Source organism: Gamsiella multidivaricata (assembly GCF_025024155.1).
Source record: "Gamsiella multidivaricata strain RSA 2152 chromosome Unknown BC939scaffold_67, whole genome shotgun sequence".
Taxonomy (NCBI): domain Eukaryota; kingdom Fungi; phylum Mortierellomycota; class Mortierellomycetes; order Mortierellales; family Mortierellaceae; genus Gamsiella; species Gamsiella multidivaricata.
The window spans coordinates 146,900-159,832 of NW_026251775.1; the positions used below are offsets into that span (position 1 = coordinate 146,900).

Sequence of the window (12,933 nt, forward strand, 5' to 3'; positions counted from 1 at the left end):
TGCTTAACAAAAGAGTCCTAATTTGAACAGGCCTGTTATCGAAACTATTATGGGATGCCATGGTGATGTCCTCAAATAGCTCCGTTTGTTCCATTTGTCCAAAGAAACCATCGATATCACGGCATTTGCAACTTTATTGGGGTCTTATCCTAAACTGAAGAATGTATTTGCTGAGTTCCATAATAATAATTCGGATAACGAGCTGCTGAGGACATTCTTCCAGCGTCCCTGGGCTTGGCTCGTGCTGAAGAAACTCTTCCTGAAGCACATCACGACGACTCTGCTGCGCGAGGAGGAGAGAATCGAGCCGTCGTCTCTGTCGCTTGCGCTGCTTACTGTCTTCGTCGTACGTGGGCTTTGGGCGGTATGTACATGAGGCTGTTTCTCAGTGTAGTTTATGTCTTGTTCTTCTTTTCCATCTGTGCATGACCATTGGGATTGTTTTTTATTTTTATTATATTTTATTTTTTATTTTTTTATTTTTTTTGGTGATTTATTTCTCTCTTGGAGTTTACCAATATCAGACACGCTCTACTCGTCAAGTCTGACTCTCGGAATTCTCAGATTCACCTTCCTTCACTCCAGCAGCAGCAGTAGAGTCTAAAGACTTCTCATCAATCGCGCCTCTTTGTTGTAACAACATCCGATGCATGTCATCGAGACCGATGGCGTCCTTGATCTTTGCACCCGTGGCCACCAATCGATACGTCGATCCCCATTTCAGACGGACATCCACCTCGCCACCGCCCTCCTCCGTCATTTTCCACACATACAGAGATGACAGTATATCGCCTGAGGCAAACTCGAGAGGCACTACAGGGTTCTAGGCAAGACACCTCACCGGTCCCATCGTGACTCGAATGACAGCCACGCAAGTCCAAGTTGAGGTAGAATCAACTAACTGCGACTTCAATAGCCGAACTGTTGAATCTAATCCACCCGACAGGATCCCTTGAGACGACCATGGAAAGCATGCAGGTGGACCTCTGTGTCCCTTTAAAGCGAACAGCTCCTGCCCCGATTTTACATCCCATAGATGGATATCGGACTGGGCACCCTCCTTGAGTGCCTCGTCATCGTCTTCACTTTCGCCAAAGTAGAGAGAGTCGCTCCAGGCGAGCATTGTCCCGCGGGGCGAAAACACGAGCGCCCCAGCATCGATGTCTAGAGTTTCTACATGCGCTGCTTTGCACATATCATCCGACATGTCCCAAACCCGCGCCGTACAGTCAATGACATAGGAGACAAGTTGTAGACCTTCCGCCGCAACTATCACGCCCTTGATATACTTTGTGTGTCCCTCCAGAGTACAGACTTCGGCGCCAGACATTAGGTCCCAAATCTTGACTACTCCGCCGCTATCTCCTGTTGCGAGCCACCGACCACACGGCGAATAGGACAATGCGGTCACCGACTTGACACCCTACATGGATACTGCATTATCGTTACCAGTCGTCCGCTCCACGAGCTTAAGTTTGTTGAAGTGCGTTTTGATGGCTATTTGTTTTCCATCGGGCGATTACTCTGCGTAGCAAAGTTTTTGTGGATCATTGATGATAGCTCCAGGAGATCCTGTCTGCGCATCCCACTCACGGACAGTAGGATCGAAGCCACAAGAGAGGACGGACTTGCCATCCGGCGAATACATGGCTCTCATGACAGGTCCTGTGTGTAGTTGTTTCTGCAGCGTATCAATGTTCTGTGTCATTCCTCAGATCCCAAACACGCACTGTCTCATCACCGCCGAGAGATATGGCTTCGCGATCATTCAAAAAGGCAGCCCCCAACGCCACTTTAGAGTGGCCACTGAATGTGTGAACAGGTTCTCCTGTTTCTTCGCTCCAAATGTTCGCAGTTCGATCATCGCTGGCAGAAAGAATCCATTGACTGTCTGCAGAGATTTCCAAGGAACGAATGTCACTATTGTGGCCCTCCAGGATGATTGGATCGTTTTCAGTATCAAGATCCCATATGATAATGTCGCCGTCTGTTCCCGCGATCAAGCGTTGGCTACCAGGGATGTAGAGGAGACTCCATGCTTTCCTCGACCCGAGACTGAGTTCCATTTCGTGGGATCCTGAGGATGCCTCCCATAGTCGTATTGTCTCGTCCATACTCCCTGATGCAATTTGTTGTCCGTCGGGTGACCATGCAACGGCTCGAACTTCGTCCGTATGGCCGGTGAGGACAAAGATAAAAGATTTCGAATCCAGATCCCAGACACGCGCAGTCATATCTTTAGAGCCAGATACAAGCTGCAGCTCATTCGGCGAGAATGCCACCGAGGTCACTTCATCTGTGTGACCCTGCAAAGCGAAGGAATCGGTTTCTTCCTGGAGGCTCCACACCCGAATAGACGAATCCTTACTTCCAGACACGATTCGATTGCCTGCTTTTGAGAAAATCACACATTCGACTCGGTCTGTATGCCCTCGAAGTGTGCGGATAGTGCTCCAACCTGCGGTATCGAGCAGTCTCATTTCGCCGTTCTCAAATCCTAGGACAAGGGCCTTCTTGTCTGGCGAGAGAGCCATAGAACAGGCTCCGGGTACCTTTCAATATGGCTTCTCTCCAAACTGCACGTTTCCCATCTGTGCATTCCCAAAGTCGACGCCTCGCAGCCAGGTTTTGGTGAGGTTGACACCAGTCATATCTACATCTTGAAGCTGAGCGAAATCAAAGTGGCCTCTCCACTCAAATCTGCACCAGGGATCTTAATCCCTCGAAGGTCCGATCCGTTGAGCTTCACCCCTGCCTGCACCAGAATTGTCATGGCGTTGGCCGATGCCTGACTCACAGATGGCTGTGTTTTAGAGAGGTTGATAATGGTGTGCAATTGGTCCTTGAATTGAGAGTTCGCATTCGCGTGCTCCACCAAGAAGTGCACAATCGACGATTCAGAGACAATATTTCTCTTATTGAGGGGGTGAGCCGCAAGCAGTGATATATCGGAAGTCGGATCAAGACAGATGGAGAGATCAGAATACTGCGCTTCATCGCTTGATGGATCCAAGTCGCGAAGGTCCTGAACAAAGTCGCAGAGCCGGCAAGAGTAGAAGAACTCGAGAATGGATCGATGGGGGAACGAAAAGATGGTCTTCTTTGGTCCGACGCTTCCGCCAGAGCTCGGTGAACTTCTCCGAGGCGGTATGACTGTTCAATTGACACGATTGTCGCAACAGTTTGACATCCGGTGTCGCCTTTGGACCAAAGAACCGAGCCTTCCATCCTCGGCCATCTGCGGCAGAATACTCAATAGCATTCACTCCTCCTTGCTCAATAAAGACAGCATGCGCCAACCGCATCGAGAAATGGATGCTATAGAACACAAAGTCACTCTCAATTGCCCCTAGAGCTTCCTCCTCGATATTGCTCATCCTCATTCGTAGATCGCCTAGTCGACGAACTTCTCTCTCAAGATGTTGCTTGATAAATGCACTGTAGGGATTGAAGCGGGTCGTTGTGGTTCTGGAGAGATCATTGTTGCTCCCAACAACACTGAGAAGGGTGACAAGGACGAGCTTGAGCATGAACGGGTTCTTGACCAGTGCTGTCAGATTGGACAGGCACTTCATGTACGTATCTGTGCTCCAAATGGGTCGATCATCAAAGATATCTTTTGCTTCTCTGGTGTCCCTGAACTGACCGATGAAGTTCTCAATCTGGTCAGACTTGAAGGGGACAATGACCGCTTCCTCGAAAAGAGAAGAGGCCTCAGACGCGCTTTGGTTAGCTGCGGGTCGCGGCACAAAGTAGTTGCGGTACGTTGGAGTGAGGTACTGGGTCCTGCAAGTGACCACAATCTGAAAGGACTTCCATCTCTCATCCTTGATTCGCGAGTGAAGGTGGACCCACTGACGGCACTCATCATACCCATCGCAGATGAGAATGACTCGTCGATGCTCCTTGAGCTCTTGAATCTCGACATCGGTGAATCCATAGAGAGTGAGCGTTCGTTTCACAATGTTGCTTTCATCCAGTTTTCCCATTGCCTTGAGGTCGATGAACAGGGGGATCGCTCCACCAGGCTGGTATTTGTCCCAAAGTTTTCGTTCAAGTTGTCGGTTGTATGTTAACTTGCCGGCGCCTGAGTTCCCGAGGATCAACATGATCTCTTTCTTGTCGTTCAAGAAGGACGTGACGCGATCTTCCAAGGGATCAAGCTTCTCTGCAGAGTCTTGTAGACTGACCTTGGACATCAATGGGATGTAGATCCCAAAGCTACCCTCGCACGTCTCACTTTGAGCCTTAAGGAGCTTTGGTTCCAAATCCGCGGTCTTGTTGACTCTTTTCAAAAGTGCAGACACTATTGGCTGTGGCAGGCGCTGTCCCAACAAGTAGGGGAAAGGGAAAGCTTCCTCGCCACTCTTCTTGTCCAAGCTCTGGATGGTGGCTGAGGCTTGAGTCTTGATCGCCTCTTCGACAGCGACATCCAAAGACGGATTCAGGACGCGGGCCGTCGCGATGTGGTTGAGGATTGTGAGGATCCACTGTCTGACATTGCCGAGAGATGTAGTGGCAAACAACTCACCAAGGAATTTGATTGCTTGTCCACGTGTGGTCACGTCCCAAGTTGGATCCACTGCAATATCACCAAGCAGCTGGCATATACCCCATTGGAACATGTACCCCTGGTGGCTGGGTGCTTCACGAACAAGGGTGTTGAGATCCGCAAGTTGACCGCGCCGGACTAGTTCCTGTGCTCCACGGAGGGAGATATACCAGAGACCCTTCTGTTTAGATCCGAATGCGTCTTTCAGACATTCCGCAAGCTCCTGGCCATTCTCGATCATGGCATTGAAGTCCTCAACCCCTGCCTTCACAATGTCAACAGTCTCCTCGACAGCGGCTTCGATGTCCTTCAGTCCTCGTCAAAGTTGAGTTGCATCACTCCCGAAACTTTGATGAGACCTGTGGCCATGCCAGCAAAAAGTCGAAGTGATCGCTGTAATTGAGATTCGTTGTTGGGTACCCACTGTAGGGCCTGAGACCCATAGATCGCCTGGTACGTATCTCAAGAAAGGATTTTCATGACTCCTGAGTCCAGAGAGAGCCTTGCCAAGAGGATCATGCTGGAGCACTCGATCTAGACCTTCGACATTTTGGTCAGCCATGACACCGAGCACCTTGGAAACTGCGAGAGCCAAGTGGAAAGAAAAGTCTTCGGATTTGGAGGCTGTGCCTTGCAGGCGCTTAGAAATTGCATCGGGAATGTTGATCAGATCGTCGGCCTCAATGTAGCCGGGAGGGGCGTCCTGGACAAGCTGAGTCAGACCTTGAAGCTTGTCGACGTCCAAAAGTGGGTCTGTCATAAGGTCGGCCACGAAGCTTGTCAGAAGAGATCGAAAATGACCTCTCTCTAGGACTGGCCCAACGAGGACAAGCTCGCGAATGGCTTCAACATTCTTGATAGGATCGGACATGAACTCGCTGACGATCCCAATCAACAGCTGACAGACCCTGTCTCTTTCTACCGACTTGCTCTCGACTGACTTTAGCCAGTCCACATCCCCCTGACTGAGAGATGATTCAGTGGCATCTGATGATGGGCTTGAGAGCGAGGTTGACGAGGATGACAATGGAGATGCTGGCGTCTCTAGGGTACGGAGTAGATGGGCACAGTGAACCAATTGAGTGATGTCCTCGATGCGCTGACCGATCTTTGGAAGGTCCAAGTTCACTGTCCTCGTTGTGTTCTTGGGAAAGATATTGAGACTGAGCACTGACTGGGCGACAAGATCTGGATTCGAATTGCAAGGTGCCTGTGGGATTGATAGGTCATCTACTGTCGATTCCAGCGACTTTGCTGGTAACGGCGAGTTGTCGTGCGAGTTGTTGTGCGAGTTGTTGTGCGAATGATGCAGTGCCTTCTCGATTTTGTCTTTCTTTCTATGGAACCAGGACGAGAGGCTTGACTTGCTGGATTTCATGCTCGAGTCACTGGTCAAGGTTGGCGATTGTGACGCGGTCAAGATAAAAGGGACGTCAGGATCTGGATCTGGATCAAGGTAAGTCAGGAATCACGAATCAAGATCAAGAGTAAGTTGACAAGACTTACGAGTCGTGGGGACTGGAGTGTTCAGGAGGCAGAGAGAGCAGGTAAGTGTGTTGAAGGATTGTTTATTGGTGTGGTTGGGACTAAGGAACTAATCTTGGAGGGGAACACACTCCAGCTTATATAGAAAAATAAAGATAAAAAGGATGTGTCTAGACTCTTATCAAGTGATGAATGCTTGAGCTGACGCTCAAGTACCTGGTTGTTAATAAAGGGATCTAGATGTGTAGAGACAGGCCTCGGCCATAGCAGTGCGCGTAGAAGACGCGTTGTTTAGGGATATGGAATCGTAGAAAACATAAAGGTTAATTCTAGCGAATGAGAAAGGTCGCAAACAGAGAGAGCAAATGTGGGCAAGGTTCGCCTTGTCCACAAAAGCAGTCACTTTTGTTAACAGCGATCGAGGTTCTCCAGATGAGATCGAGATTTGGGAGGCGTCCGAGTTCGTCATGGCTATTCTGTCGTTTGCGTTAAAGGCAGAAGTGAACTGTAGTTTGTTGAAGGAATTGCCATGGTCAATAAGTTAGTCACTTGTGGCTGCCAAGCGTTCATAGCCACGTTGCTTTTTCCTGCATCGAATTCGTCGGACGCGTTGTCGATGCTTTGTTTTACTTAAGGGGTGTTTATGTATATCGACGGGTGAAGTGGATCTGGATTGCGCTCGCGCGTCATTTGTTTTATTGTTGTGTCCACTCACAGGGTGATCCCTTGATCTGAGAGGACAGCTTAAAACGCGGGCAGGTCGGTTCTGCAACACCTGAAACAGTTGCTTGCTCCAAACAATTTCTTTATTTCATTGTGTCGTGAACTCGGACTAGGCAAGGCAAGGATGACCTTTCCCAATACAGGACAAGGCCAGGGGAGGGGAAGAAGAAGTTCAAGGCAAAGGTTCAAGGTGTTTCCAAGGATGTATTCAAGTTACTAGGTAAAGAACTAACTGTGAAAGAGGAGTGTGTTTAAATAGCTAACAGGGGAATGAAGGAAGCTACAGACCTTCTGTTCCTAACTTTTCAGCGGAATTACTTGGGTGTTCCAAAAATTGTCGTTTTCAATTGGTATTTGGGCCTGCCTGAGCAGGCAATGGCTCGAAGCTATCATCCGTTGGATTATGGCTGAACGTCTCCAAGTCAGAATCCGTGCTAGAACGCGACGATTACCGCCTTTTCCGATTTTTAGTTGAATACGGATAAGACTTTGGTCCCTGTATCATATCACGTGTGGTATGTGGTCTTGGAAGGCGGAAGAGATAAATGCATTGCAGACGACTTTAATTGAACGAGGTATTGTAAGCAGACGAGTATCCTTGTTGATACGAGCTGCTGAGGTTAAGCATTCTTGTTGCACAGATTTGTTCTTACGAACAACATCTCTCTTTTTGTTCTTTAGTCAGAACGCTTAAGGGGCACTAATATTAAGGAGGCTATCTTTCAGTTTCCCTAAATCTTTTTATCATTAGTAATAGAACCAATAATATCAGAATAAAAATCCTTCACACTATTTAAATGTACCTTTTTTACATCTCTCATTACATAACATTACACGATCACAAAAAAGAGACAATTGTGAGAGTAAAGGGGAAAAGATGCAAAGCGGAGGGTGAGAGTGAAAAATCACACTTCACACCTGATCCCATCACTGTACTTATCCCATCAAAAATGTTGTTTTCCCTACCCGAAGAGCTTCCTTTTTTATTTTTTTTCAATCGCTCTTTACATCGACAATTTGTTTTTGTTGGAACCTCTCGATGAGAGCTCATCACCACTCATAACAGCAATTTTTTTTCGTGAATTCAGTAATTTTTTTCACAACCTCAGCAATATTTTTTTTGTACAGCACTAACCCCTGTCGTCTTCCCCCACCATCTTCACTCACTGCGTGTACGACGTTGAAAAGTTATAGCAACCGAGCTTTCATAGCGACCGTTGTTTCTCTTGTTTCATACTGGAGTATTCTTCATCGCATTAGTGATACTTTGCTTGTAGAAATATTTATTTCAAGTTCTTCACTTTACCACCGCATTATCACTGTCCATCAACAATCTGGCAAAGTTTTGGCTTCTTGAATGAAGGTCGGAGCCATGAAAGTGGTACTTTAGGGTTGGGACTTGCATGGACTTTTACCCGACGGAGCTGATCGACGGTCTGTTCAACTTTCGCCTTAGCATGCTCAAAGACCTCCACCAAGTGGACAAGAGGGAAGGCGTTCATGGCGTCAGGGGCAATATAGGCGGCTGCAAACTTGTTCATGATATAGGTAGCCTCGGCATGGATCCGCATTGTATAAAACTCTACCCGCGGCTCTAAAAAATAACGGATATAGAGAAGGATAACATAAATGGCATGGGAAAGCTCAGCGCAGGGTATCAAAACATTCAACAAGAACAGTGCATGACATACCGCGAACGAGCAGGCCAACGACGCACACATCGTCTTCGGGCAGCAACTTCAGAATCGAATCCAACGCCACTTTCATTTCTTGACCGAGCTTAGTTAGATCGTCCCATATCTGACAAAGCCCCGCGTTCTTGGCGATCTTGCCCTCCAATAACACAACGGAAAGTTGCTGCTTTCCAATCTGTGTCGTGGTTGCATAGTCAGGAATTAACAAGTTGGACTCTGAACCCCTGGTCTCGACTTGCGTCGGAGTCCTACGAAAAAACATGATTAGTTGTATACAAAATAGTAACCAAACAACCGGACTTCGAGCAGTATGAGCAAAACTTACCAATCGCTCTTAGTATGTCGCAGCTTGCCAAAATATGTATCCAAGAAAGGTCCCAGCTGAGACTTCAAGTATGTATCCTCATTGCGCGTTTGAGTGTTCTAGAGCTGTGCAGTGTCCGCCATCTTCGTCATGATAGACTTGAGAGTGCGATTCAGGGGCGGCGACTCATCCAGCAGCTTTGCGAATGTCTCAGACTTATTTTGCGCCAGTCGATGTGCCCACTGATGAGCCTCTGCGACGTCTTCATTTGAGAGTGGCAGCACGAAGTCTCTAACGGCATCGCAGAGAGAATCCCAGATCAGATCCTCGACCTCTCCTTGCAAGCCACCAGTTTGGTATTCTGCTTCAACTAGGAAAACGAAGTTGACCGCCCTTTGCAATGTGTTTTTTAAACTGGTGTTAGAAAGAGTCCCGTTCACTTGCATTCGCTGTTACATTTGAGATGGCAGAATCACCATTATCCTCAACTTACAACTTCTCAAATGGTTCCGTTAGACCACCGTTATTTTCGACGATCCTATTCCTACATGCCATTAGGTCCCCACCGATATCAATCTCGTTATGCACCCAATTGCTATCGACGTCTGAATCCAATCTTCCAGAACCATCCAAGAAGTTCCAAGAATAAAGTCTGGAAGTTGACTGATTGAGATCCTCTTGATCCACAAAGTTCATATCTGCAGGGTCGGTGGACGGGAGATCTGATCCAAGTAAATGCTGAGGAGAATAGATTGGTGGTGTTGTACCTGGGCAGTAACCGTCGTCGTCAACAGTGGAGGAGGGCCTGTGCTGAGGGGGCACTAAACAGTTCAAGTCCTTGACACATTAGCACTAATTTGGGAACAAGGAGTCTTATCATGAAGCTAGGTCCACCTACAATCCTCCAACGTCAGGTTGCGACTGGATGGAACTATTAAAAGAAATGAGATGACAGTGATGAACAAAGCAGTTCCATTTGCTCAACAAACAAAACCTTGACAGTTAATTGATAAGTCTTCTTACTTTTCTCCACTCCCTCTCTTTTTTTTTCCGTTGAGTTAGATTCATCCTCCAATACTTGAGACCTTTGAATCAGATCTTCAATGGTCTCTTCGCCTCCACCATCGTCTTCGTCCTCGTCTTCGTCCTCGTCTTCATCATTGATGTCCGCGACTGTCTTGTCTACACTGGAAGACCCCATGCTCTTGGTAGCCATAAATCCACCCACAGCCGTTTCATCTATTTCCGGACCTCCTTCGACACCACCATACTCGTCCCTAGCCATGGTGATTCCACTCCTTTTCTTGTTTGAAGCCTGCAGCGTTCGACGAGCAGTTCGCTTTCCGGTTGACTTCACTGACAGGGTCCGTGTAGATGAGCTCGACGCGGCATCATTCTCTGCAAACGGATCAACCGAGTTATTCTAGTATCACCAGTAATATATAGAGAACGAAATTCAAATGGTTAACATAGTGTATAAGATATGCTAACAAAGAGCATGTTCCTCGTCAATCTTAAAACTCTTTAAAGATCTTACCAAAACATTGATGAGACTAGTCTGTAGTTCATTCTGAACGACACGGTGCTCGAAACCTTTCAGTGCATGTCGGTTTAGTAGCTCCTCGGCATGGTTTACGGCAGTAACGACGTTTTGTTCCACGGAATAAAACACCCTTAGCGCTTTAGCGAACGCCCGCACATCTCTGCTAATAGCTTTGATGTCAACAAGTCCTTCAAGTCCTTCCAGAAAGACATCCTTCTTCTGACCCGAGAGGAGAAACCCCGATAGATCCCATTCCGCAACCGCCGTGTCAAGAAAATAACTTCTTGTATCCACGGTTGATGGGATGTGTTTGAAGTATCCATGATAATTGGGACGACTCATGACACTATTGCACAAATGAGCACTGGAAAAGAATGAGCACATCAGTGAAGATGGTTTGCAAATAGAATCAATAATTTATACAACAATAATATATCTGAAGGTGAATAAAGGTCAAGCAATGCTGCCACTTCATGGGCCGACAGAAGCACATGAAGGTGGGAGAATTTTAGTTTCCACCAAAGAACGATACTGTACCTTGATGCATCCGCCTAATGGGCCGACAATGCATCTGGTGGTCATCCCTTCCCGCCTAATGGGCCGACGGAAGAGTGCGAAGATAGGAGATTGTAGTCTCCACGACACCCCCACTAAGACCCACCAAAAGAACGATACTGTACCTTGATGCATCCGCCTAATGGGCCAACAATGCATCTGGTGGTCATCCCTTCCCGCCTAATGGGCCGACGGAAGAGTGCGAGGATAGGAGATTGTAGTCTCCACGACACCCTCACTAAGCCCCACTAAAAGAACGATCTGTAACCTTCATGTATCCCCTGAAAGGGCTGATATTGTATCTGGCAGACTCAACAAATTGGCGGCAGGAGGTGAATGTTAAACGCTACGATTACCTGCCTCAAGTAGGATAATGAGACTGCGCGAGAATTAAGGTTTTTGTGTTTGAAGGGAAAGAGTAGTGGAAAAGAGAGAAAGAAGGAGAAATGGAGGTAGGAGCAATGGGTACAAAGAACGGCATGGATGCGAAGATGGTAAGGGCGTGAGAGTGATGGTGATGGCGGGAGTGGTGGCAAGGTAGCAGTACATTTCAGACGTAAATATGTCACCAAAGTGCCATAGTTGCACATGTATTGACTTATAAACACAAATTGGTCTGTCTAGCTCTGAGGAAAAAAAAAATTATGCCACTGGTCTCTTGCGCCGACCTGGCTTTGTCTCCTCTTCCAGTGCCATCCATTCTTCTGGTTGTTCCGCCTCCTTGACACCTAATCGTCCCATCAAAGACTCGACAGACTGACCGCAGTCTTCCATTTCCCAAATGTAATTTCCATCCTTGTCGTACGGCTGATAACAGTGAGGTCGCTGCTGGTGAAGAAGGTGTCCCTGAATGATATTGAACATATTGTGACCTGCCATCACGTTTCGATGGATCTTGGCTCCGCATGTTGGCGTTGGGCAATAGAGCTGACGGATGTCGACTTGGCCAACAAACTCGTGACAGACCGGACATTTCTTTGAAGTGTAATGTTCGTTCACACCAACTACAATAGGGGGTTTCAGTTATTTACGAAATCCGCCTTCAAATCCGCCCGTTCAGATATCCCATCCCGACGTATTCTTTCGCGGATTTGGGAAGTAGCTTGTTACAATCATCACCCCCGCTAAAAAGATAAATCGCACTCCTTCCATCCTTGTTATATTCCCTTCTATTTTATCCACATGGATAAGAACTGGCGTGCAGAATCTCTCTCGCCATCCCACGAGTCCACCCAAATGGCCCAAGTGGAGGAGACTACATCGTGCATTGTCCCCACAGCCATCCTTCCCAAGCAGAAAGCAGTACCAAAAGTGATACCAAAAGCGACTGGTTCGGCAACAAAGGAACGCTTTACAAACGACGACCTCGATATCATCATAACTTGGCTGGAACACCCGCCCAACTTCAAAAAGATTTTCGGATCCTCAGGGCAGACAACTGTGGGCCAGCCTTTAAGGACAGCAAACCAGGGTTATGTGGAGTTGGAGAGTGTAGGAAACGTGGTTTTGAAAAAGAAGTTAGGTCGACGTTGCTGTGAACGAACTGTGATGTAGCGGGATTCGGAAACAAAGGAATATAAAAGGATAGCATCTTCTAGCTCCTCGGCATCATCATCACTGTCCATTAGAAAAGCAATCCAGTTTTTCGCGTCGGAAAGAAACTGCTTTCGGTCAGATGTGTAGGGCATGTTGTTACAAGGATGGGGTTTAATATTATTAATAAAGCGTTATAGCAAGGAATACACAGAGGATGGAATGTTTACTTGAGCACTTAAAGGGAGCCACAATGCGGATTTGGATGCGGATTTGAAATGCACCACTGGGAGGGCTGATGTATTTGGTCGGCGGATTCGACAACCAAATACGCTCCGATTCGGGCTCGTAAAAAATTCAAATACGTTAAAAAATGTCAATAACTGAAACCCCCCTATTGTCTTCTGGGGGCATGACAATGAACGTGACCTTTTTAAAGGGAACAGTCCAGTCCGTATGAAGCTGCTACAGCTGGACTGTGTCACGGACCTGTGCATACAACTTGAGGCGACAGACAAGGAGACTGTTATCGATATCCTTCGCA

General features: G+C 47.4%; 3 protein-coding genes across 3 annotated transcripts; all 3 read right to left on the reverse strand.

The window, feature by feature from the left end:
• Window positions 1–491: 491 nt before the first annotated feature.
• Window positions 492–2,546, reverse strand: BC939DRAFT_414550 (WD40-repeat-containing domain protein). Its single transcript, XM_051552981.1, has 3 exons — window positions 1,794–2,546; window positions 1,238–1,414; window positions 492–1,057 (listed from the first exon to the last, which is right to left on the reverse strand). Exons 1-3 carry the CDS (start codon window positions 2,532–2,534, stop codon window positions 824–826), a joined length of 1,152 nt encoding a protein of 383 aa, XP_051408901.1. The 5' UTR covers window positions 2,535–2,546; the 3' UTR covers window positions 492–823.
• Window positions 2,547–2,653: 107 nt separating this feature from the next.
• BC939DRAFT_506177 (uncharacterized protein) lies at window positions 2,654–5,930 on the reverse strand (the record flags this gene model as incomplete). The annotated part of the gene is made up of 3 exons (XM_051560750.1): window positions 2,654–3,153; window positions 3,209–4,867; window positions 4,973–5,930. 3 exons carry the CDS (start codon window positions 5,928–5,930, stop codon window positions 2,654–2,656), a joined length of 3,117 nt encoding a protein of 1,038 aa, XP_051408902.1.
• A 2,947-nt stretch (window positions 5,931–8,877) lies between these two features.
• BC939DRAFT_506179 (uncharacterized protein) lies at window positions 8,878–10,643 on the reverse strand (the record flags this gene model as incomplete). The annotated part of the gene is made up of 5 exons (XM_051560751.1): window positions 8,878–9,151; window positions 9,252–9,579; window positions 9,657–9,689; window positions 9,782–10,181; window positions 10,296–10,643. The coding sequence occupies 5 exons, from the start codon at window positions 10,641–10,643 to the stop codon at window positions 8,878–8,880; spliced, it is 1,383 nt and encodes a 460-aa protein (XP_051408903.1).
• Window positions 10,644–12,933: the final 2,290 nt, after the last annotated feature.